General features: G+C 36.6%; 1 protein-coding gene across 1 annotated transcript; it reads right to left on the reverse strand.

The window, feature by feature from the left end:
• On the reverse strand, window positions 1–27533 carry LOC109079006 (melanoma receptor tyrosine-protein kinase-like). Its single transcript, XM_042714626.1, has 27 exons — window positions 27253–27533; window positions 14996–15147; window positions 14630–14837; window positions 14319–14444; window positions 14041–14109; window positions 13834–13952; window positions 13248–13389; window positions 12044–12160; window positions 11804–11930; window positions 11640–11713; window positions 11208–11295; window positions 10525–10727; window positions 10271–10403; window positions 9096–9186; window positions 8403–8551; window positions 8280–8318; window positions 7858–7999; window positions 7658–7780; window positions 6052–6150; window positions 5796–5981; window positions 4798–4953; window positions 4607–4682; window positions 3637–3783; window positions 3332–3429; window positions 3046–3216; window positions 2877–2946; window positions 1–1767 (listed from the first exon to the last, which is right to left on the reverse strand). Exons 1-27 carry the CDS (start codon window positions 27362–27364, stop codon window positions 1469–1471), a joined length of 3516 nt encoding a protein of 1171 aa, XP_042570560.1. The 5' UTR covers window positions 27365–27533; the 3' UTR covers window positions 1–1468.
• Window positions 27534–27776: the final 243 nt, after the last annotated feature.

Here is a 27776-nt window from a genome sequence, read left to right on the forward strand (position 1 = left end):
ATCCTCAGCATCACTAATGTTTGTGCCGGTGTCACAAAACATACTTAATTTTCACATTTAAACACAATTTTTAATAACACTGCAATGTAACAAAGTATCCATACAGATTTAAATCACATTTTAAATCTACATATCCTAAAACTGACATTCACAGGTGTGTAATACAGTAGATCTTCGGAGGATTGTGCTACATGAAGTACATTTAAATACTCTACTAAATATGAATGTCTCAGTGAAACAGAACATGGTTTCACAGTCAAACTTACATTTTAAGACTTCTTTCTGACTATATTCAACATTTTTGGTCAATGAAGTGGATGTGGCCAACAAATTTTAAGTAACACTTAATTAAATATTAATAGGATCCTATAGAGTTCAAATAAAATGGCCTGTTTTTATGTGTAATTTAGAAGTAGATTGTGTGATAAGTGCACACTTGGGTGAATGTGTTCAGACAGAAATCAAGCAGTCTTTTAAAACAAAATGAAAAAGTGTTATAAGAACCTTTTAACATCAGAAAGCCTGTTTCTTTCAATTAATACAACAGTTGTTAAATTATTAAAACCAAATGTGGACGGTCACTTGAAGAATTAGAGGGTCCATTAACTGCAGTCCAGGGTTAAAAGTCAGTGTTTGTATGACCGTGTAAAACTGTAATATTGTGAAATATTATTACAATTTAAATTAATGGTTTACTATTTTAAAATATTTTAAACTGTAATTTATTTCTGTGATTTAAAGCTGAATTTTCAGCATCATTACTCCGGTCTTCAGTGTCACATGATCTTCAGAAATCATTCTAATATGCTAATTTGCTGCTCAAGAAACATTTCCAATTATTATCAAAAAGAAAAAAAATTGTGAGATGTAAACTCGGAAATGCAAGATGTAAGCTTGGAATTGTGTGAGAGATTATAGCCTCACAATTCTGAGAAAAAAATGCTAGAAAAAGTCTACATCATGAGATACAAACTCAGAATTAAGAGGAAAAAAAGTCCAAAGTGTGAGAGAAAAAGTTGCAATTAACATAATAAATAATAATTTATAATAATAATTAATACATACTAACCTCAGTTGTTTTGAACGCTGTATATTGCAGAAGTAACATGGGGATTGCGAGTGCCGTTTCCAAATACTTTACACCAAATCAGTGTAAAAATGATGACAGTTTAACTATATGAAGTATTAATAGCTCAATTATGTTTTGGTTCAATAGATTAAGCTACATCAGATGACAACATTTATCAAAAGCATTAACTATTACTCATATTATACAGAAATACTGAAATGTGCTCTAGCTTGACATTCAACACATTACTCACAGTTAATGTCTCAAACCCCCGTTAAGAATCAGATAATTACAGCATTCGCCTTCAAGCATATCTGGACCTGACGTCCTCACTGTTCTCAACGTAGCTGCAATACTAACACGTTCAAGCAGTGCAGTTCATACTTTCATACCGTTGATCTAACGTATGTGAGACTGCATGGCTTTGCTGAGCCCCAGGTAGTGCGAGTTCTCTGCCGCAGGGAGGAAAAGAGCATCAGTGGTGGACGAGGACAGGAAGTTCTGCTGGTAGTCCGGGTTATCGAGGGTGGCGCATGGGGAGGGTGGTAGAGTAGTGCAGGACGTGTTCAGGTACTCCGGTCCGTCAGGTTTACATCCGTACGTGTCTATGTATCCGTTTTCTGTCTGTCCACGGGCCGGATCTTCGTAGTTTGGGTTTATCATATTGCTTGTTTCGGTTACGTCCAGGTTAATGTACTCTGTGGGAAAGAGATTTGTAATAATTTTTTGATAATTTTTTACATTTAGGTTGCTTGGCCAAAAACTGGCCAAAGACAACAGATTATATAAATAAAATCAATGTCAGTGTGATAAATCAATATAATAAAAAAAGTAAGTTTAATAAAAAAAAGTTTGATTAATTAAATAATTCATTTTAAAATAAATCACATTAGATCCTGTTTTTTTTAAACAAAAATTGAATATTATACTATAATACATAATATATTACATAAAAAGTACAAAACCAATCTATACAAATAAAAAAAATTTAATTAACAGCATTAATACATTACAATTTAAAATAATTTCTTTGCAAAAATAATGTCAGTTGAAATTTTTTTTTTACAATTTATTTCTAGAAGGAAGGCACAGATCTTTTTGTGAACTAAGTGAATGATAAATTAGGTAGATGGATCTCGGGCCATTTTGTTACATTTATGATAATGTGGTTTTTTTTTTTGTTTTTTTTTGCTGCTTAAGAACTGGACAGGGACAACAGATGAAAATGAGTCTTTATGGCTAACAGTTTCATTTACAGTTTTATTTGTTGATTAATGAGTGCTGTCAATCATATAAAGGCAAAAAATATAATTAAAAGATGAGAAAAAATAACTGTCAAATATATAGGTTGTTGACATAAACAACATTGGTAAGTGTGACAATCCGTACCATTATTGTTATTGTTAACTAAAACAAAAGATAAAACTATAAAAATTATTTTTGGTACCTGAAATAAAGCCAAAATAGCCCCCCCCCCCAAAAAAAAAAAAAAAAACTTAAATGTAAATTAGAAATGTTGAACTAATTTAATTTAAGTTGCAGTAATAAAATTACTAAAACTGAAAAATGTTTTAAAACATGTATTAAAAAAAATTATAAAAAATTAGACACATTTAAAAATTATTAAAATAAACAAACTTATATAAAAGTGTGCATATATATATATATATATAGCATATAAAATAAAATTCAAAATATTAATAAATACTATAGCAGCATATAAATAATACTAAAATAATATTGGTTTATACTGTCTCAGTTTAGTTTCAACAATCATTTCTAAAGCTCATTAAATTTATGGTAATACCTGGCAGCATGAGGTCTTTAAGCGTGGGGTCTGTAATGTAGTGCAACATCACACCATTCGTGTAGTTGTCCTTAAAACAACAGACGAAAGATCAATGAATCATATCTGATGACGTGTACTTGGCTAATATCATTTTAAATGATAATATTCCATAGAAGGAGATACTGACTGCTGTATTGTGATACTGAGGTGTTGGTGGTGGTAGTGATTGGTTGAAGAATCGTTTGTTGGGCAGCAGGTATTCCTCCGCATCTACCACACCATCCATATCTTCTGTACTGATCCACGACATGCAGAACTTCGAATCCGTCGGGCTGGGCTGGTACATGTGATCATCTCCCTGTGTGTAATGCCAAATGAAAAACTCTCATTTGAATAAATATAGAAACTTCTACAATTATGTGGTTTTATTTTTCATTCCTAAAAGCAATGCACAGATCTTTTTTGTGAGCTACCTGAATGACAACGTAGCGGGATGGATCTCGGGCCATTTTTGAAAACTCTGCTACAAGTTCACGGAAGTGAGGTCTGCTGTCAGCGTCAATCATCCAACCTAGAGGTAGACATAAAGGTATGTCCTGTCATTTCAACAGACGTTCAACTGCTGTTATGTTGTATACCAATCTATAGAGTTCACAATGTCTTTTCTCATGTTCATCTGAAATGTTTATGTGCTGCATAATAAGCCATATAGCTACCATTACATGCCCTTTGAATGCTGATTTTCTGTTCTCCTCTCTATTGCAACTTTAGCACTCACATTTGACCATGATCATATATACATCTATAGTGCAGATGGACGGCTGTGGCAAACGCTCTCCCTTCTCCAGAACATCTCCAATCTCTCTGGCTGGGATTCCATCGTATGGTTTGGATCCAAATGTCATCAACTCCCACACGGTGACCCCTGAAGAGTTAATGAATTAATTAACACTTTACAATTGTGATAAATATAATGAACTATCATAAACTTAATGCTGATTTACTAAAGCCATCTGAGATGAACAGAACATGAGTTTGTTTCTTTGTGGGAATAGATTTTGTGAATTTTTGCATTACATCACTTGCTCACCAATGGATCCTCAGCAGTGAATGGGTGCCGTCAGAATGAGAGTCCAAACAGCTGATAAAAACGTCACAATAATCCACACGACTCCAGTCCATCAATTAACATCTTATGAAGAGAAAAACTGTGTTTTTAAGAAAACATATCCATCATTAAGACGTTTTTATCTTCAAACCGTTGCTTCCAGCTAAAATACAAGTCCTCTATCCATAATGTTGTTTTCTCCAGTGAAAAAAGTCATTTTGCCTGAATTAGGTGAGAAATATGCACAGATCAAGCACTGTAAACAAGTGAAAACAGTCCATAACAGTTTATTGTGAAATGACAACAGTGGACGGACTGGAGGAAGCGTTTTTATAGATTATGTACTCCTATTCTGGCCAGAAGCGATGGTTTTAAATTAAAATGTCTTGATGGATGCACCTTTCACTTCACAAGATTGATGGACTGGAGTGGTGTGGATTATTGTGATGTTTTTATCAGCTGTTTGGACTCTCATTCTGACGGCACCCATTCACTGCAGAGGATCCATTGGTGAGCAAGTATTCATTAAAATAGTATTTTTGAGTGAACGATTGCTTTAATTTACACACTCGTCTATTCAGTTTTGCCTGTGATGTAATAATGAATGCAGTTTGTATTATATGTAGTGATGAGCACTGACCGTAACTCCAAACATCACTTTGATGAGTGTAAGTCCAGTGATGAATTGACTCGAGTGCCATCCACTTTATAGGCACCTAAAAAATGAGCAAAGGCAACTAAATTAAGTCAACTTTCTTGTAAATATCCACAAATATGTATATGCACCAATACATTTCGGTTTATTTCTTTTACAGTTGATGATTGACCTACTTTCCCTTCATCAGCATGATATTCCTTCTCCTCTGCACCCAGCAGTCTGGCCAGGCCAAAGTCAGTGATCTTCACATGGTTAGGAGTCTTCACCAGCACATTCCTGGCCGCTAAATCACGATGAACCAGGTGACACTCCTCCAAGTAGTTCATTCCCTGTTGAGAAGGGTCAGAATGTTTTTGAAATCCCAAGTATGTGCATAGATGTCAATGAATGCTGTGTACGTCCAATCAGCTAATTCCAAGAGACTCAGCACTTTTAGAATTGCTATTTTGTTGTTTTCAAGAAGAGATGCAGTGAATTTATTTAAGAGGGTGTTGTGAGAGCAGAAGCGGGAGTTTATTTATTTATACATAATATTTAACACACAAATATTTATTTATGTGCTTATTTATATGTACAAGGTTTATGCAAGATTTATACACTACCTTTCAAAATTTTGAAATTTTTACTACTCTATTTAAAATAAATGTTGTTCTTTTTAACTTTCTGTTCATCAAAGAATCCTGAAAAAAAAATGTATTACAGCTTCCTCAAAAATATTGAGCAGCAAAACTGATTTCAACACTGATAATAATAAGAATTGTTTCTTGAGCAGCAAATCAGCATATTAGAATGATTTCTGAAGGATCTTGTGACACTGAAGACTGGAGTAATGATGCTGAAAATTCAGCTTTTCATCATAGGGATAAATTACATTTTTAAATATATTAAAAAAGATAATAGCGATTTTAAGTTGTAATAATATTTTACAATATTAATGTACTTTATACACAATATTTATTTTTTAGAAATGCAGCCTTGGTGAGCATAGGAGACTTCTTTCAAAAACATTTAAAAAAAATCTTACTGACCCCAAACTTCAGAATGATACAAGTTAAAAAAAAAGAGCAAACGTATTTATGCATCCTGAGATTGATATTTGGAGTTTTTATTTTTTTTTGTATATCGAGGGTTTAGCTGACATAGGAGGACACACAAACAACTTTGAACTCACTTTGGCGATCTGCACACACCAGTTTAACAGAGTCTGTGAGCCGATATTGTCTTTATTCTCCTGTACGTAATCCAGCAGGGAGCCGAAAGGCACGATCTGGGTTATGAGCTGGATGCTGGACGTAAGGCATATTCCCAACAGACGACACATGTGAGGATGATCCACACCGGCCATCACATAGGCCTCCTGAAAGACCAAAATACAAGTTTTAAATCCAGGGCAACTATTAATCATTAGTAAAAAGGAAGATACTCACATCTAAGATCTCTTTGCTGGCTTTGGGAGATGCAACCTCTCTCAGAACTTTGACAGCAACAGGAACTTTCACATCCTCACCCTCTGGGATCCACAAACCCTAGGACAAAAACAGGAAAGATAATTATTTCTATTCTGAAAATATTTCTTAGAACTTCCATGTTGACTGAGGAATTTGAAGTTTGCAATGTCTGAAATGTGACGTATTTCCAGGTAAAACAGTAAAGTTTCAGAGGTGGAGCAATTTATGAAGGATTACTTTTTTTCTTCAAAATTGCACTCTCATCTTAAAGTATAAAAAATAAGGTATAAAAAAAGATAATTGCATCTTTAATTCTAGGAATCCGATCGGCCCTATATGCTCACTATGCAAGTTGCATAGGGCCTCGCAAATCATGCAAGGGCCACGCATCACTATCACTCTGGTGCAGGGAAGTGAAAAAATAGGAAAGAAAGTGAGCAAGATAAGGGTAAGTGAAGGATTTTACAAAGATAACGTTGAAATGGCAGTTGCTGCATTGTGTTATGTCAATTTAATTCAGCATTTCGTGAGAGCTTTGAAGGCGCTGTGCCAGAGTCAGTGTCGTGCATGGTGTTATCATGGACGATTCAAAATACGTGAGTAATTCTAGATACCTTATTATCTGAATTGTTTAGATTTCTATGACATACAAAGATGCTACAAGAAACCCACCTACAAAGCTACAGTAATGTGAAAAGTTTTAGGCACTTGTGTAAAAATGCTTTAAAGTGAGGGTGATTTCAGAGGAACTGTGGTAAATAGATTTTATCTATCAATTAACTAAATCAAATCAACATTTGGTGCGACCACACTTTCCATTTAAAAAAACAGCTTTTGTCCTAGGTGCACTTGTGCATAGTTTTTCAGGTAGCTTTACAGGAAGGTTTCTTGTAGCATCTTGGAGACGTTGCCACAGTTCCTCTGGATTTAGTCTGTCTCAGTTTTTCCTGTTTCTTCTTGTAATCCCAGACAGACTGGATGATGATGAGATCAGATCTCTGTGGAGCACTGGTTGTTGTCAGACTCCTTGTGTATACAAAAATTTCACTGTATTATTACAATTAATGGCAAAATGAATGTTTGGAAAAGTAAACTGTTATTTCCTACTGACAGAGTAAAGCAAAATATAGAAATAACTGGCTTAAAACCATTTTTTTTTGTTGGTGAAAATACTAATGGCCTAAGACTTTTGCACAGTACTGTATATTAGCTTATTTATACATTTTCATATAAGCAACCAGTTAAATTTGACGGCACTGTGTGAAAGTGCTGTGTGAAAATTCAGTCTGATTTTCACATTGATCTGAACAAAAATGCAAGTTCATCCTCTGCCAGGAGGTGGTGCTTATGGAAGAGCAGAAATACAGGGGTTACCATGGTTACCCCTCAACTTTCTGTGTTTACTTGCTTGTCACATGAAGAAAGGAAGTCAGAACAGAATTTACATGTTTTCATTTACATGTTTGTTTGCACATATATATTTTTGCATTTTAATCTGGACTAAAACATAGCAGTCTAGAAAAGAGGTCATCATCATCATCATTATTATTATTATTATTAACAATAAATGTATTCATAAATGTACCTTGAAGACAGTGCCGAATGCTCCAGACCCAAGGACTTTTATTTTCTTCAGTTCTGTTTCCTTTAGGATGCGAAGGAGAGCCTGGTTGGGTGCTTCCCCACTGGGAGTCAGCGGTCCGACCAACTGCAGAATGATATAAATACGGTTATATATGGGGATCATATGTGTTGCTTAACTTGTAATTCATTTTCGTGTCTTACCTCTCTCTCCTGAAGCAGGCGCCGTAGGGTCCTCTTTCGTCGGATGTATCGTCTGCGGAAAATGACGAAGATGAAAAGGAGGAGGACCATAAGTAGTAGCATGCCTCCAACAAGACCAGCCGCCACTACAGGCATGTGAGATCTAGAAAGATGATATCAAGTCATTTACTTTCATAAAAAAAAAAATATTTTTTTATATAAATCCCTTGAGCTTCAAGTCAGCAAATTAAGCCAAATTCACAAGCCATTGTATTTCTATATTCTAATGTATTTCTGGGTGAAACAGGGTATTCAACAAGTAAACTTTAATTCAGATGTGTTAACATTTTTCATTCATTCTTGATTTGCTTGGATGCTAATAGCTTTTATATGACTTCTGTACTTAATGAAGTCTAGTAATATTAACACATAAACTACTGTACCCTTTCAGTTCACAACCTTCCAGTCCTGGTCCACTGCACCTGTTATAACAGAAACATTATGATTATTATTATTATTATTATTTCACTTTAATCATTATAACTCAAGGTTTAACTTGTTCCTACCCTTGCGTGCAGTTGGCATGGCATGGCTGACACTGTCCATTTTTGTCTGGGTACGTCCAGACAAGCCTGTTATAAAGGCCTTGGGCACACTGTGCCACGCACTGCGTCCCATCTTTGAAGTGAGCACACTCAGTACACTGATCAGCTCCCTAGATAGAGAGATACAGTGAAAACAACATTCACATGGGAACCATTTACATATCTTCCCATTATTACTGTAGTTTAAACACTGATTTGGACATTTTCTGATGAAAATGTGAGTGATGGTTGTCTGAGTTTTGCTCAAAATCAGGGGTCTCCAAACTTAATCCTGGAGGGCCGGTGTCCTGCAGAATTTAACTCCAACCCTAATTAAACAAACCTGAACCATCCAATCAAGGTCATACCAGAAATTCCCAGACAGGTGTGTTGAGGCAAGTTGGAGCTAAACTCTGCAGGACACCGGCCCTCCAGGACCAAGTTTGGAGACCCTTGCTCAAAATAGACTGCCAGACTACTGAAATCGCAAGACTAATGTATCAGAAAAGTAACAGCACACCTCAACAAGCCGTGTGATTTTAGGTGTCATTGATGATTTACACCAACAAGTTTCATACTTTAGGTTTAGGGGTTTGTTCAGATCCCTAGTTTGAGCAAGTGTGAGCAAGCATCACTAATAATGCGGCTTATATGGGATATAAAACACTGACATACTGGCCCATGGCAGCTTGGTGTCCTGTTCAGGATCTTGCATTCAGGGTCACATTCCAAACACACGTTCTCTGACACATACTCGCGGGGGTCTCTGTAGAAACATATAAAATACAACATTCAACAGAAGTGTAAAAACTCATTTATTTCTCACTGCAGCTTGAGAAGTTAACGAGTGTTATCACTATATCAGAGACACGCTAGCTTTCCCGAGGCAGACCAGCTTAGAGTGGTTACAATCATCCGGGTTTAAATCGTGCTCAAATTGATTTGATTTTGACGCAGTATTTACACTGAAGCTAGCAGCAGGCGCCGAGTGCTTCCAATCACAACACACACTGACCCAGCTAACCAATCACCGCACATCTCGTATTTCAGAAGGTGGGCCTTCATTTGATACAGGAACTATTCCAGCCGTTCATGCCAGACTGGGGAGAGAGGTGTTGTAATAATGTAAAATATGAGAAAAATATTGTGTTTTTTGAACATCCTAGTATGACAGCATGTTCTAGTACACCCCCAAAACTTTGTAAAAGAGCATAATAGGACCCCTTTAACAAAAACGAATAAGACTGGGCATGGCATACACCACATGCTGTATTATATATCGACTAATAAATTACAGAAAGTTTAGCAAACACTGTGGAATGAAATAAAGAAACAAAAAGAAAAAAGCCTCCGTAACATGACATCAGGTAAACAGCAAAGACAACAGGCTTTTCAAAATAAAAACAGAAATTGAAAACTAAATTGGCTGTTAGTGACAGTGCTTGCATGTTTTTTGCCAAGAAAACCAACATGTTCACCTTCCCTGGTTTAAGAAGTGGTGTTTTACTTTACTTTACTTTTACATTTCTCTTGAAAACCAAATCATCCGTGTGCCATCGTTTTCTCAGTATTCATGTCATTTTTGCCGTGCGCACCTTGCTGCTCTGTGCTGCAGCTCTGCAGCGCATGCTGTATGGAGCAGAGCAGACGCTTTCAGTTTACAATTGTAGCGTTCATTGTCCAGCTGAACTAAATGTTTTTTATTTTTACAAAAAAGCAAAACAACAGTGGGGGCGGTACTGCGGTGGGCAAGTAAAGTATTCGGTGTACAAGCCAAGTCAATGCTTTTGTTGACCCGTTCACATTATCATGACCTATTTTTAAAGTAAGACTCTCTGTTGGACACTCACCCATCCAGCACGTTGCAGTGACTGACACAGCGCCCCTTACGGCTGACATGCTGGCAGGAGACGCACATGGACGGCCCCGGACCCCAGCAGCCTTCCTCTCCACACATACTATCACAGGTACTGTTCTGCTGCTCTGAAGAGCACATAAGAGAGCTTTTGTTTAATTATACGAGCTCTGTGACCTCACATGAATAAAATTGCTTGCCAACAAATAAGTTGTGTAAAACAAAACATATTTGAATTCAGTCCCATACCACAGCTGTGCATTGGTGCGTTGTTTTCAGTTCGTATGCGCTGGTTCTCTGATCTGAACAGCTTAGGCCAGTAGCTGCCTTCAACATAACAGAGGCGGGAATTGTTCCTGATCACCACTTCGCCATCGCTGATCTCCTTCAGCGAATGCAGTCCGAGATGATCCAAGTGCGGTATGTTTAAGGCTGCAAAACTGACTGTTCCTCTGCATTTATGCAAGAGGAAAAGAGAGAAACATTTAAAGTGAAGTGAAGTGAAGTGAAGTGACGTGACATTCAGCCAAGTATGGTGACCCATACTCAGAATTCGTGCTCTGCATTTAACCCATCCGAAGTGCACACACACACACACACACACACACACTGTGAACACACACCCGGAGCAGTGGGCAGCCATTTTTTATGCTGCGGCGCCCGGGGAGCAGTTGGGGGTCCGATGCCTTGCTCAAGGGCACCTAAGTCATGGTATTGAAGGTGGAGAGAGAACTGTACATGCACTCCCCCCACCCACAATTCCTGCCGGCCCGAGACTCGAACTCACAACCCTTCGATTGGGAGTCCGACTCTCTAACCATTAGGCCACGACTTCCCTTTAAAGGTGCAAAGTATCTTTTTTCCCCTGATAAAACAGGTTTAATACACAGAAAAAAACTACTTATTTGTAAGTTAACTTGACTAGTACTCACTGTTTAGTTCTTCCTCTGATGATCTCCAGGTTCTCAAAGGGACTGAGGGAATTGAGTTGTTCAGGCCAGCCTTGGATTAACAGAAACCCTGAGAAAAATAAAATAGCACAGCTAAATAAGGCTTTAGTCAAAGACAAATGCCATTCATATGCCAAGATGGTATATTAAATAATATATATTAAAAAAAAAAAAAAAAAAAAAAAAAAAAAAATATATATATATATATATATATATATATATATATATATATATATTATACACACACTGTATATATATATATATATATATATATATATATATATATATACACTGTATATACATATATACATACAGTATTTATAATTCAAATTATAATAAAAATTATTTTACAAAATATGTGTGATTATACAAGAAAATATAAATGCAAATATGTATACTGTACATGTAGTTTACCTGAAATTTCCTTCACTGTTTTGAAATAATCGAGTTTCACAGGGTCCATGCTTGGAGTATTTGTAAAAACATCCCTTGAAAGAATATTTATAGCATTAGATTTAATGTATAGCATGAAAACAAGGTCGACTGATTTAGTCTGAAAGTAGTCCATAAAATCTCACCCTTGAAAAGTCATCCGCATTATTGTAATGTGCCCATTTATTTTAGTGCAGTTGATAAATGAATCGATGTTGGTCGCATTGACTGCGATGGTGTTAACAAGTGCCCCCGTCCCAAGACCATTACAGACTAAAACAAAACACACGTTCAATTTCTTTAACATTTATTAGATATCCGAGTCATGCAAAATTGATTAAACATGTCAAAAACAACACAATGAATTAATTAATGACATTGCTGACCTTTCGGGCACAAGCCGTCACATTGTTTACACTTTCTTATTCCATTCTCCTCCACTTCATGCATGTTACTGCTGCAGGTTCGGACACAGGCGTCATGATCGGTCGCCACAAAGTTATCTGCAGCAGATAGAGGCATTTGCAGTTATGTTTCAGTTAAGTATAGAGGCTGTTTCTCCTAGATGTTTCTCCTTAAATAAAAAAGGCACAAATGAGACCGTTACTGACATCATGTAGTATAGAGCTGTAAAATTAACATTAAATAGTATAGCTTAGATCATTTGGTCTTGAGAGAATTTAAGTTTAAATTGAGATCTCTGAATTTTGACTGCAGTCTTTGGAATCTTGCCATCTCAAGCCGTTTGAGTCATTGTTGACATCTCTTCTGAAACTCTAGAGGAGACACACGTGAGGTCTTTTGCAAATACATATTTTATTCATTCATTATATTTATCAATAGCAACATGATTTATTTTAGGTCTAAAGCTATTTTTTTAAGTGTTTACCTAAAATAAACATTGACAACTCAGAGAACAGTAGCTCTTTGTTCACACAGCGCATAATCTCTGGGTGTGTCTTTGCTTGTGTATTTGCAATCATAACTGGCTAAAGACTAGTGCCATTTTAGATAATGTTAATGGTGGTATGCACAATAGCAATGAGCCAGTATACCTCCATGACTTTAGGGGCACTTAGATTTACAAACTAAAGGTTTTTAATGAAAAGAATTGCATGCTCTTGTCTAGGGATGCACCGATATGAAAATTTTGGCCGGTACGATAACTTGTTGGCCGACAAATCTATATCCAAATTTGTATATACTTTCTGAGAGCCTGATTACAAAAAATGTCTCATCATTAAAAGCCACATCCCAAACACTTCAACATAAGCAGCCTAGTTTAAGCACAGTGTATTAAAAATACAGCATTTTAAAAATAGTTTTACTCTCCCATTACCAAATTTCATCATAAAAAGTCTTACAAATAAATAAAATAATGCATAAATAATGCAAACAAGTCATCTCAAGTCAAGTGTTTCTGAAGGAAATAAGATATCGGACAAATTTTCATATCGGACCGATACCGATAACAGAAAATTGAGCATTTATTGGCCGATACAGATATGGTGGCCGATATATCGTGCATCCCTACTCTTGTCATAGTGATCTTCATTTTATTTTAGTAAGACACATGAAAAGCAAACTCACAAGGGCACTTCTTCACACAGGTGGCTCCAAAGTTATACTTCCCGTTAGGATTGGGAACAAGTTGGTGAGTGTTGGGGTCGTACAGCATAAGACGTGGACATGCATCCTTGCACATCCCATCGTCCTGGAAGTCTCTGCAGGCCTGCAGAAAAAGAGACCCTACACTGTCATCATAGACAACATTTGTTCCCTACTGATCATTAGGTATCAAAACTATAAATTATATAATCATAAACTATAATTATAAACTATAAATAAATGATATATATATATATATATATATATATATATATATATATATATATATATATATATATATATATATATGAAATTAAATAATTATTATCATCAAAATTAGAACTTGGCTATATTAAAATATTCTAAATTAACATTTAAATATATAATAAAATATTTTAACATTATATATTATTATATTTTCTTTGTAGGTGTAATGTGATCAGTATATAAGATACATGAAAAAATAAGCCCCCGTGCTTCATTTCAAATGTTAGATCTTTATCTTTTATGTTAGCACAGGTATGTTTTAAGAATCTTCTTGAAGACTTTTGAAAAGCGCTCCACTCACCAGACAGTCTGTTGGTTGGGGTCCAGTGCAGCCTGCAGCGCAATGTTCACTGCAGCAGTCGATGGGTTTGGGACCCTTACACCTTCGTGAGCACTGCTCGGCACAGTTCAACCGAGTCACTGACAGTGAAGGTGAAAAAACGTTTGTTTGGACGCAGTTTACTCAATACATTTTCCTTTAGAGAATTATATATACAACTCAATTTACAGGTCTGGCAGTTCTCTGGTCCTGGAGCCCAACACGATCCATTATAGCACCCCGAGTCACATCGTCTACCTGAGGTACGAAAGAAAGTGTTTGATTATTTAATATATATTACTATATTATTATTATATATATGCACCAAGACTGCATTTATTTGATTAAAAAAAAAAACGGTATAAGGACTAATATTGTAAAATATTATTACAATTTAAAACCACTGTTTTGTATATGAATGTTTTGTATATTGCATGATTTATGTTTGTAAAACTCTAAACACTTACACTGAGGGTCGTTCCCTCTCGACACATTCACGTCACTGTCATCCTGCACGATGTCCAACCACTGTATGGTCTCCACATTGCAAAGCAAAGGATTATGGACTATTTTAACCCCACCTTTGAGAATTTCTACCAGATAAAAAGGGAAAAATGATTCCCTATCACTGTAAATAATAGAAATGTGACTTTATACATGTATTGCATGCTGTATTCAACACATTGTGGTGCTTGGGGATGTATAAACATGCTTCTTTTGCTTCTCAAATTACTTTGGATGAAAACATCTACTAAATGAATAAATATAAATGCTTTACCTGTGAGGCTTCTCATATGCAGCTCTCGGAGGCCGCTGGTGATGCTGTTGCTCTCTAAAGACTCATTTCTGTGGAAGTTTGCCACCACAGCAAGGCCGTACTTGCCATCGAAGAGAGAATGTCCTCGAATGAGGCGCAGGTTTTCCAGGGGTATCACATCCACATAGTTTATTCCTATTAGTACGTAGCCACCAACTTCTTCAATGCTCTGTGACAGAAAGAATATTTGTGTCAGGGCCCCTAAATACCATTTAAAAAGTCTTCTGACTTCAATCAATAATTTAACCAGTTAGTTAAAGATTTGAGCAATTAGTAGTATATAACTAATGATCTAGTATCATAATATCGGTGTGTTATGGCACTCACCCTGAGGAAGGAGAGGTCGTGGTACTCCTGAACATTGGTTATCTCCAGGTTCTCCAGCACGACTGTGCAGTTTCTGTACATCCGCACCATGGCTCTGTAGTGATCGTCTGGCTGTGCCAGCAGAGTCAGCTTATTATTGGTTCCCTGACATACTGGAGAATAAATGAGAGGTGAAATCAATACTCAGGTAGTGAAGGTGATATTATGACAGAACATACCCAAAAGTCTGGAATGTTTTATAATGTTTTTGCATGAAGCCTTTTCTGCTCACTAAGGCTATATTTATTTCAAGAGTTCTACCTCCTGAACACTGAGATTCAGCAAGTCTTCATTATATTACCCTTTTACATATTTTACATGGTATGATCTTCTATTCATGAAGTCATGATACTTTCCAAAACTCATTGTGAAGGTAAAAGCTACAGTGGAAAACAAGCACTTGTTTCGTCTGTGCTGGTCGTCTCCTGTCATGCAGGTGTTGAATTCCTGCAGTCATCATTATGTGGCTCATCTCTAGCGGAAGAGCGAGTTCTGGGGGCGTGAACACCGTGATCAAGAATGTGGTTCACCAAGGGTGAGACTCAAATATTGCACACAAATGTTGCCCAACTTAAGAACTGGTTGAATTCTTGCTTGCCATATGCAAGATGGATTGTGTTTCCACGCAATGCAAGTAACAACTCAAGTATCACCTATTTCCCCTCTGGGATCAATAAAGTGTGAGGCAGGGGACTAATAGAATGGAGATCCTGAGATGTCTGTGGACCTTTTTTTTTTTGGATACTGTATTCTTAGTGTGCTTTCTACTTAGACAGCACCTGAACTCAGCTGAGGCAAAAAGTAGCCACAGAATTATGTTGTGTACTGTGTTTTAATAATACATTCCCATCATGACACAATTCTGTGTTTCCATTCGCTTCTTCTTTTTTGTTTCCCTAATTGCAAGTTGGAATTTAAATCTCTGACTTTTTTGACCTTTCTCATTTTTTTAGTTTGATGTCATTTTATTACAGTCAGTCTTAGTGCAGTTTTTTTTGTAAACATTTTGCAATAGCATATATAGGCAAATTAATGAATTTATGTAGTAATTGTTTACTAATGTTCAACTTTATAAAAAAAAAAGTACCAGCATATGCAGACATGAACATCAACCAAGTTTAAGAAATGCTGTAAAAATTATACCCAATGCATTAACTAATGTTAACAAATTGAACTTTACAGTAAATTTACCAAATAATTCAATATAATTACAAATTATTATTTTGCCCAATATTTGTGTGTTATGTACAGTATGCTTACTAGATGCAGTGATTCTCAACTTTTTTGACTCAAAGGCTCAGCATTTTCAAAAAGACCCCCAAAGATATTTCTGGTACTTCATAATAACAAAGCAATGTAAACTTTTTATTTACAGAACTTAGGAATGGAAATATATTGAAATAATTACATTACATCATTTAAGAAGTTCTAATTACTGAATATTCCTCAAGCTTTGCACTTTTAATTTTTGTTGTTGTTTTATTATTACTATTATTATTTTTACCAATATGTGCTCAATAAAATATTTGAAAGTTTATAGTAGATTTAAATTTTTTATTTATTACTTTTATTATTTTTAAAAATTTGTTTAAATTTAAATAAATTATAATTTAATATATTTTTTATATATTTTTTTATGTATTTAATTTTGATTTTTTGTATTTTTTAACCTATTTTAAAGTATGTTTTTTCTTAAATCACATCAAGCCACATTTCCAGCCTCCTTGTGTTTAGTGTGCTGAGGCCCCCAAGAGGGTCCTGTCCTGCTAGTTGAAAACCACAGTATTAGAGTATCAAGTAGTTAATTTAGCAACATCTGAAACTATTAGAATTAATAATAAGTTTAGTCTCTCATGCACAAGGAGTGCTATTTGTGAGTGGCTGCCAGTAGTGTTCAAATTTAGTCAACTATGAGGCTCTATTTCAGTAAGGCCCTAGAAGACAGCTGCCTATGTAGACAGTAAACAGGCAGTCAGCTCACTAGGTTTTGGAACAGAGCTAGTGCATATAAGAAACTAAATAGTCAAATATTTAAATTGTAACTTTGATATGAGGTCCAATATTTGACTACATATTTATTCTGTTTTAAATCTTGAGTATGTTAAAATTTTATTTGAACAAAATATGAAAAAAAAAAACAATGAAAGTGCAAACAATGTTTCTTTGATTCTTCATGACAGTGCACATGAAAGGTATTTCCATTTTTGCAAGAGTTGCATGTTTGGTATCACAGTTCTACCTGTGAAGCTGTTATGTGTGACGTGAGATGGTCAGGACCAACAAACACTGTCAAGACATGCTGCTCTTGCATGAATTACTTTCTGAAAATCCAGCATGTCTAAATTCATCAGGGTTATGACATGAAAAATATTAACAGTAGATGTCAGAAACTGAAGAAATAATCAGGTGTACTTTTTCAGATCTTTGCTCTAGGGAAGAATTCAACTAAAGATTAAGGTCACAAAGTAGATTTAAGTTTTAACCCTTAACGTTCACTTCACAAGTCCCTAAAATGTGAGAACGTCTGAACGGATTGCAAAGCGTGCAGCTGTTTTCTACGGGTGGATGTGCAGCAGCACTGCCTGAGGCATGAGCCCGAACACGGGATGTGACTGAACAGGTTGCTCCTTGAAAACATATTTATGGAGGAACATCTTTACTCAAATCAGTCTAACCATCTGGAACCGCAGAACAGCATTCTGACTATGATGAACTCAAGTGTTTTATCTTTTGCAACTGACGCAAAGAAGGCACAAGGGTTATCAAGACCTCATCGGTGCAAAGAAACACAAGACTTGAGAAATAATGTAAAGTAATAAATCAAGGATTCTGAAGACTTGAGAAGCAACCAGCAGGATGTGACAAAAACAAAACCACCTTCCATATTTTGTAGCCCCAAAATGGACTGTTTAAATAGTTTTGAGGTCAGCAAGTTTTTTTTTTTTAAAGAAATTAATACTTTAATTAATCAGCAAGGATGCATGAAATCGATCAAAGGTGACAGTTAAGGTAATTGCAGTGTTACAAAGTATTTCTTTCAAATAAATGCTGTTTTTTTTTTTCAAAAATTTATCAAAAGTAGCTCAACTGTTTTCAACATTGATAATAGTAAGAAATGTTTATTGAGAAGCAAAGCAACATATTAGAATGAATTGTGAAGGATCATGTCACACTGAAGACTGAAGAAATGTTACTGAAAATTCAGCTTTGCATCACAGGAATAATTTACATTTTACAATATAATCAACTAGAAAACAGTTATTTTAAACTGTAATAATTTCACAATATTACTGTTTTTAATGTATTTTTGAGCAAATAAATGCAGCCTTGTTGAGCATAAGATGCTTGCTTTAAATAACATTTAAAAAATAGTTTATATAAAATAGTATGCATTCTCAAGAAACTTCTCTCAGGAATGGTTGATCTTCTTAAGTACAAGGATGCACAGTGTGGAAATAACAACAATCGATTAATTAGGAGATATTCTGGGATCAACTTTTCGAGGCTGTCTACGCATATAATTTATTTTTACAAGGCCATGCTTTCCCATCCTTGTTTATTGCAGCTTTCTTTGCTCTATTATTTTTTCCTAATGCATCATTTGTTATATATGCTTTGGATGACTATATCACTGAATACATCTAAGAAAGTAAAACATTTGGGGGATATATTTGAGAATGCTTTCTGTAGCTTTATCTTTTTATTAATGAAACATTTGATAAATGGATGTGGTCATTCATATGCAAAGAATGAAATCCGTGGTTCACTGCAAAACTCAGACAGCCCCGTCAGGCCAAAGATGCTTACAGGAAGGGGGACAATGTCTTGTATAAACAGGCTAAATACACACTGGAAAAGGAGATCAGAGTGGCAAAGAAAATTTATTCTGAAAAAATAAGGACTCGGTTCACTTCCAGCGACTCAGCATCAGTGTGGAAAAGTCTGAGGGAGATCACCAATTACAAGACACCATCCCCCAGCACTGTGGAGAATCAACAACTGGCAGACGATCTGAACGAGTTTTACTGCAGGTTTGAAAGAACGCCCTTCACCTGCCCTGAACACCTCTCCAAACAACCGTTCACACCATTCACAACTCTTGCAAATCCCCTCTCCCCCACACCTGCAATTCATATCAGCAAAGAGGAGGTGCGCCAGGTCTTCTGGAAGCAGAAAAGGAAAAAAGCACCAGGCCCAGATTGTGTTACATCAGTCTGTCTGAAATCCTGTGCTGACCAGCTGGCCCCCATCTTCACACGGATCTTCAACAGATCACTGGAGCTGTGCGAAGTCCCTTCATGTTTCAAACACTCCACCATCATCCCCATCCCAAAAAAAATCTAAAATTACAGGACTAAATGACTACAGGCCTGTGGCTCGAACGTCTTTGGTCATGAAGTCATTTGAAAAACTGGTGCTGGCCCTCCTGAAGGACATTACTGGACCCTTACTGGATCCTCTTCAGTTTGCCTACAGAGCAAACAGGTCTGTGGACGATGCAGTAAACATTGGACTGCATTATGTTCTGCAACACCTAGACAGACCGGGGACTTATGTGAGGATCCTGTTTGTGGACTTCAGCTTGGCCTTTAACACTATCATGCCAAACCTTCTCCTGCCCAAACTAACTCAGCTCTCCGTGCCCAGCTCAGTCTGTCAGTTGATCAACAGCTTCCTGACAGACAGGCAGCAGCTAGTGAGGCTGGGAAAATACACATCCAGCACCCATATAATCAGCACTGGAACTCCTCAGGGCTGCGTTCTCTCCCCACTGCACTTCTCCCTGTACACTAATGATTGCACATCTAAGGACCCCTCTGTCAAGCTCCTGAAGTTTGCTGACGACACCACACTCATTGGCCTCATTCAGCACGGTGACGAGTCTGCTTACAGACAGGAGGTTAAAGAGCTGACTGTCTGGTGCAGTCTCAACATCCTGGAGCTTAACACGCTCAAAACAGTGGAGATGATAGTGGACTTCAGGAGAAACCCCCCTGCTCTCCCCCCACTCACCATCATGAACAGCACTGTGACTGCAGTAGAGTCATTCAGATTCCTGGGCACCACTATCTCTCAGGACCTGAATTGGGACATTCACATTGACTCCATTGTGAAAAAGGCCCAGCAGAGGTTGTCCTTCCTTCGCCAGCTGAGGAAATTCAACCTACCACAAGAGCTGCTGAAACAGTTCTACTCCACCATCATTGAATCCGTCCTCTGCACTTTAGTAACTGTCTGGTTCAGCTCAGCTTCTAAATCTGACCTCAGAAGACTACAGAGGGTAGTCTGGACTGCTGAGCGAATCATTGGTACAACCCTCCCTTCTATTCAAGAACTGTACTTATCCAGAGTGAGCAAAAGGGGTGGCAAAATCACTCTGTCCCCTCACATCCAGCACACTTCCTCTTTGAACTGTTGCCATCTGGTCGACGTTGGTGAGATCTGAGCACCAGAACGACCAGACACAGGAACAGTTTCTTCCCCCAGGCAATCCATCTAATGAACACTTGACAATAACTGTGGAACACACAACACTATTTATACACACATACACTTAGTCTACACTTCAAATTTGCACATAATATACCTGTACATACAACTGTCAATATTTGTATATTGTCAATATTTGTACACTTACCTACTTATTTGTATTTTTTATTCTTTTATTATGTGTTTTTTGTTCTGTCGCTGTCATTCTGTTGCACTGGGGAAGCTTCTGTCATGAAAACAAATTCCTTGTATGTGTAAACATACCTGGCAATAAAGCTCATTCTGATTCTGAATTTCTGATTTATGTCCCCTTAGGGTTCAATGCATGACAGATAACTTCCTGTCTGCTTTGGTTCTTGGGCAGAATCTATCAGAACATTTAGGACAAAACAATCTACTGTAATTTCATGATGTCATAATTGCCCAGTGTTACAATAACCCAAATGCACTATAACCTTGTTTTCCAGCAGATGACTATATTTGACTGTGGGCATACAACTGGATTGACTCTGTATGTAGAGTAAGTTTGCACTGTTGCAAAAAGTATTGATCCACATGAGCAGGAAAATTCAACGGCATTTGTCAAAACGCATCCTGTTTTCCATCCATGAATACACCTAAAAGGAAACCTACTATGCTGGTACATGTGCTACGCTTTTACCGGAAATATTTAAATGTGTTTTGCCTGAGAAACCAAATTTTCATCTTAAATGTATGATTTATCCATTAACTTAGAATAACTTTCATTGGGTTGATCTGCAGTAAGCAACAAAGGATAATCAACGTTTATGTATCTGAACTTACAGTATTTTGAACTTATTAGAAAAGATTATTTTTCCAAGGTGGAGGCTACTAAGTTTCACACTAGTGATCTACTGATATTAAGGTACAGGATCTAATGCAATGACATAGGATACTAGGTGTATGTAATGTACAAACAGGCCTAAAATGACTTTAATGGTCATAAATAGTCTTTAAAATCTAAATAAATAGTGGGAGCAGCAGGTTTACATGATTGTGCTTCTTACATTTCTGTTTCTCTTTAGCATGCAATAGAGTGTATATAAGTTTACTGTTGTCTCCCTAAATGAGAGACATGTGGATAAAATGCCGTCTAACTGAATTGTAGTAAATACAATTTACAGCTTGAGACAGAGATGTCTCGCTCCATTGCTGTGTGTGTGTGTGTGTTTTTATTTTTTTACAAATAACAGGGTCTGTCTAAATCAAATAAGCAATGTATTGTCTATTTGTGACTTCTCCATCAAAATTCAGCAATTGTATGAATTCAGCTCTTTGTCTATGGGGCGATTTGCTGACTGCAGAAGTAAAACATGGCATGATCAGTGCATTTGGTAAACAACATGAGACATGAATTTTAGTAAATTCATATTTTGTTGAAGAAGACAAAAATCCATGAAACATTGTTTTATAGCTGTTTTCTAGTTGCCACCACTAAGATTGAGTGGTTTAAGTGTTGCTAGGGAGTTGCAATGCTTTTGCCATGGTGTTTTGGTTATTTATTGGAGCGTTTGTTTCCACAGTGCTAATTTGAACACTTAGAAATAACAGCACACATCCCCTGATTTCAGGTGTCTTCCGTGGCTGCTGTTTTCAAAATAAACACATTTATATAAAGCCTCAAGGCTATGGCCTTGGTTTATCATGGTCTTTAAATCCTAAAATCCAACAGTTTTGCAGTTTGATGTTAATGGGTTGTCTCGTAAATAACACAAATCCTTAAGATAAGAATAAACATGCATACAGCAGGAATACACTAGCATTCAAAAGTTTAGGGTCGGTAAGATTTTTTAATGTTTTTGAAAGAAGCCTCTTCTGCTCACCAAGGCTGAATTAATTTGATTAAAAATACAGTATTTTTACAATTTTACATTTTCTAATATATTTTCAAATGTAATTTATTCCTGTGATGCAAAGCTTAATTTTCCGCATCATTTCTCCAGTCTTCAGTGTCACATGATCCTTCAGAAATAATTTTAATATGCTGGTTTGCTGTTCAAGAAACATTTCTTATTATTATCAATGTTGAAAATAGTATTTTTAGGAACTCAGTCACCTCCAGGTTACCTATATGTAAGAAACACATTACTGACTGACTAAAATTTATTTTGCCCGCATATTTTAAATGAGAATCAATGAAACGTTTCATACCACTTAGCAGATCAATTCAATATGAGGCTTAGATTGATGACAAGAACGGTTTTGGCATTTTCAACAATAATAGATTGCAGTTATGTATTCATTTACACTGACTGCATTACATTCAATTCATACTTGTAGCTGGTGGTCAGAGAGCGTGATGCATGTAAACAGGAGAGCTTTTCTAGTCTTTAGTTAATAACAGTGGTCATAGTGACTCTGGATATTTATAAGTCTGCAAAGAGTTTCAAAGACAATTAGATTTAGATCAAATAGTGATGTCTAGAACAAATTACAACAGAATGCTGGGTAGAAGGAGGACACTAATATATTTAGAGAATAGCGCATAGATGTGGACTAAGAAAAGGGATGTGTATTCAGATACAATGTATTTATACCAGCTCATACTGAATGTGACAGATGCATGATGACTGGATATTTCTGAATGTATCGGAGTTGTTGTTTTGTTTTCATTCTTTTAAATTACCTAAATGACAAATGGATTAAGCACAAAAATATGAAACATGGTTGAAAGGAATCATGATTATTTTGGGTGATGCGTATTAGCCTTTTGCTTCTCAATAGAACCAATGTTATTCATCACAACATGTTCAGTGCAAAATATGCATCTTTGTGTTTGACCAAAGATATCTGATATCTACTGTTGAGTATGTTTAATGGTTTGTAGAAAACAGTGCCAAATAAATTGTGACATAATTTGTCAAACTCTGGGCCCGACTCTGGGCCACTGATTATGAATGATGAAATCTGTGAACAAATGCAAGATCTGATACTGGAGGGGTGTTACCTTACCACAGTATTTCACTTTGTCTTTCAATTAATTTTAGGACAGTAATTCACACCTACGTCAACCGCTTGTCTATACACAATCAGGATTCTCATGAATGGGTGCCGTTTCCTTCCAGTTAAAGGAATAGTTCACACAACTCCAGTCCTTCAACTGACGTCTTGTGAAGTGAAAAGCTTTCACATAAGTCAAGTACTTCAACTGACGTCTTGTGAAGTGGATTGAAGCGTTTGCTTCCAGCTAAAATATGTCCTCTATGCTCCATCCATAATATTGCCTTTTGGTGTGAGTAAGTATTATAGTCCAGTGTAGGAGAGAAATATGCAAATAGTTCAAGCACTGTTTACAAAGTTCCAGTCCTTCAACTGACGTCTTGTGAAGTGAAAAGCACCGTTTACAAGTGAAAACAGTCCAAAGCAATTCTAAAAAGGTGTGTTGGTTGTTTTGGATTATGGTGTTTTGGCCAAAAGTGACAGTATAAGTTAAAACGCCTTAATGATCAATTTGTTTATTACAAATGCGCAGCTTTTCACTTCACAAGAGATTAATTCTTTAGTTAATTCAAGAAGTAATGTGGGTTACTTGTGGATTATTGTGATGTTTTTATCAGCTGTTTGGACTCATCTTGGATGATTTTCATTTTTGGGTGAACTATTACTTTAATGATGCTTGATGTCATCAAGACAAAGTAGAAGAAAAGTATCTGCTTTGTAATAACCTTTCTGAGCTTTTATTCTAACCTTTTTCTTTTCTTTTTTTTCTGCCACAGGCTGTGGGAATGAAACAAGTATGAGATACTCCAGAGACAATACTGACTGACAGGTTATGCTGACACATGCATACCACAGGCCCATCGCCAGAAGGCTTTTCACACTTAAATTGACACGTCATTAAACGTGAAGTGTATAATTTAACCAAAAAGACTTGCAAGAAATAATGACAGTTTTCTTGAACTTTGCCATTGGTCACAAAACAGAGACTCCCACCTCAAACTCCCACCATTGGCAGAGCCAGTGTTGCTGTGCTGGGCTGATTGGGATGCTTAAACAAACAAAGCAATGTTTTGATAGCATGACAATGTAAGAAAAAAGTATTTTTTTAACACTTCACCTTTAAAGGGATAGTCAACCTAAAGGTGTGAATATTCTTTGTTTTTGTTTTGTTTTTTCTTGAAGGTAGGGTTGTGGCATTAAATTGGTATGATGAATGATTTTTTTGGGATCTGTTGGACAGACTGATTTGGTTGCAGAACTGCTAAGGCCACAATAATGTATTGGCTTTGATGTATATTTATGAAGTATAACATTTTCTCAGTGGCTCAATTATTCAATAAATCTTGTAACTAATTGACTGACACTTGAAAGTTTCCTAGAAAAAAACAAAGGGACAAAGGTAAAATGGATTAAGTTAATTATTCATATTTATCTGCAGTACTGAAATGCAAGAACAAATGCTAAAGAGGAAATAACAGGAAGAAGAATAATTATAAATGGAAAAAAAAGTAATCCACAAACATGGCTTTTCCTCACAGCAGCAATAGTCTGCATTATCGTGGACAGACACTAGAATTTACAATTTATTGTTTTTTTTTACTCAGCATTTAGTTACTCCGTATAAAATAAATAATTAACCTGCTGTCTGTAAACTGTTAAAAGAAATGCAGATGAACTAATTGAGATGTATAGTCTGTGTCATAGGTGTGCTGCTTATCAGATAACAAAAATCTGGCACTCTTAGCCTTTGGTCATACTATGTGTGTACATCAAACTATTTTAATAATGCAATAAGCCAATTTTAGAGGCAGATGTCTCAATTTTAGACTATTTTATATTTAATAATACACATTTACTTAAGTTACATTACTGATGATGCATTGTTTAAAGGTTACAATTAGCCTGCGAATCATTTACGATTTACAAACCATTTTGTTTCCACAGTTCTTTTGATTTTGATTCTGATTTCAATCCAGCTGTCATCACAGAATCAGAATGTATTTAAAGGGGTCATATGATGCTGCTAAAAAGAACATTATTTTGTGTATTTGGTGTAATGAAATGTGTTTATGCAGTTTAAGGTTAAAAAAACATTATTTTCCACATACTGTACATTATTGTTTCTCCTCTATGCCCCGCCTTCTGAAACATGTCGATTTTAACAAGGCTCATCATTCTGAAAAGTGAGGTGTGTTGTGATTGGCCAGCTATCCAGGGTGTTGTGATTGGCCGAATGCCTCAAGCGTGTGAAGGAAATGTTATGCCTCTTAACATATTGTGATGCCTTGTCTGGCCAGAGCGACGAGACATAAACATAAAACCCATTATAAACGTGATATAAACATGATTTCTAGTCGTGTCTTCTTTTGGAAGGCAAAATCAAAGTAGTTTCTCTTTCTCAACGAAACAGTGTCACACACTGCGGCCTTGAGTGAGCAGAGGCCGGAGGCCTAGAGTGAGCCGCGGGCGGTTTGTTTGAATGAGCAGAGGCGGGCGGCTTGAGAACGGTGTGGGGGGGGTTTTATAAAGGGGAGTATATTTTGTGTGTGTGGGAGACATGTGTGGAGACCGGGGTGTGCTCCATTTCGTCCACAGTGAAAGCCGATTCTGCGATCCACAGTGCAAAGTTGATGTATTTCCTCAGCGACCAGCACGAATCAGCTCCAGGCATGACGAAGCGGATATCATCCTCTTTTGGAAGGCCAAACGAAGTAGTTTCGCTTTCAAAGTGAAACACACAGCATCTATACGACATGGCGGCGGCGGCAACAACAATACTACAACGAGAATAAAGGGTACGCCTTCTTTCTTTGCGTGAACATCTGGGTGGCGTTATGCAAATCTTCCCACATACTAACGTAGCGATGTGGGGGCGTGTTAGAACGAGACGTTTCAGGGGGGCGTGGACGAGTCTTAACTTTTATAAAGAATATCTCTTTGGATTTGACTTTAGTCTTTGCAACTTCACAGATCTTCTTTATTCACCAAGAGCTTGTAACACTCCAAAGAGAAAGGAACATTTGAAATCGCATCGTATGATCCCTCTAACCCATTTCTGCTTGGTTTGTTCTGGGACAGTGTTGGTGGCCACCATCTCCTGTTAATTTCTAAACTGGCAAAAACCTCAAACAGCATGTTAAACACAGTCTGTCCGGGTAGACCAGAGACTGGACCACAGACAGACGCTGAGAGCCCAGACCCCGCTCAGTCTGCTGCTGTTGAACTCTTGGCCCTCATACTGTGGTCACCAGTCTCAAAAGTTCATCAAGTATTTTTAAGTATGTTTGATACTTAATTACCTTCATTAGCACATTAGAGACATCTTGTCTTAGGGTCACTTGCTGGGGTTAAAGACAAACCTGCAGCTGGATATATGATTGATAATGTCACGTCAGTTCTCTAATCTCATCCACCCAATACTTTTCAGATAATTAATTATTAAGTAAAGTAATTAAAACTTTAATCATACCTGTACATACAGTATTCATAATGTACATAAACTGTTGATCTATCAAGCATCATATAATTGTTAATAACGTTAATGAAAGAATCTAAAATACTATCTCTCTCTCTATCTGTCTGTTTGTGTTTGTTTGTTTACACTGGCAAAGGTGTGGACGCTTTAGTTACGTCATTTATTTCCTTCTATTATCAAACTTATCATTTGGCACGGTTTTAAAAGACGTTTTATGTAGACAGACAAAAATGTATCTGTTCAGGACGTATGTGAGATTTTTTTTAGCGACAGTTAAGGTTACTTCACTCACCTTTCCTCTCAGAAACGGAGCACCACACCGCGCTTATCAGCAAAAGACAGAAGATTCCCAATTCACGGAACAGAATTAGCTTGTTCAACCTCATGTTTAACAGTGCAATCATTTTAAAGCATTATTTTTTGGTCTGATATTCCCGCAAATGAACAGTATGTAGCTAAAAAGTTAAATAGTTTTCCAGAGGCAGGATCCGTTCAGCTCACGCAACGTGTCTGAGCGCTTCTCCGTACAGCTTTGACGTGACGCAGCTCACCTTCACTGAACGCGACGCGACGCGACTGAATCACAACGCTCCCATATTTGTGGGTGTGTGTGGGTGTGTGTGTGTGTGTGTAGCCACTTACAGCTTGTGCAATTTTTGTGATGTCATCTGACACTAAATGCACCTTGCTGATTCAAAAGAAAGAAAGAGGTTTTGTAGGTTTTTCGTTTTGGAAAAATGAAAATTTGTTTTGGAAATTGTACAAATACATATTTATTGTGATTTTATCAATTTTTAATATGCAAATGATACGTCA

Source organism: Cyprinus carpio, chromosome A24 (assembly GCF_018340385.1).
Source record: "Cyprinus carpio isolate SPL01 chromosome A24, ASM1834038v1, whole genome shotgun sequence".
In the NCBI taxonomy this organism is placed as follows: Eukaryota; Metazoa; Chordata; class Actinopteri; order Cypriniformes; family Cyprinidae; genus Cyprinus; species Cyprinus carpio.

Coding starts and splice junctions, on each gene's coding strand:
- LOC109079006 (XM_042714626.1), bottom strand. CDS start 27,364: ATGATTGCACTGTTAAACATGAGGTTGAACAAGCTAATTCTGTTCCGT. Junction 15,148..27,252: donor CTCCGTTTCTGAGAGGAAAG/GTGAGTGAAGTA, acceptor TTTATTCTCCAG/TATGTCAGGGAACCAATAAT. Junction 4,954..5,795: donor GGTGTGTGCAGATCGCCAAA/GTGAGTTCAAAG, acceptor CCTTCTCAACAG/GGAATGAACTACTTGGAGGA.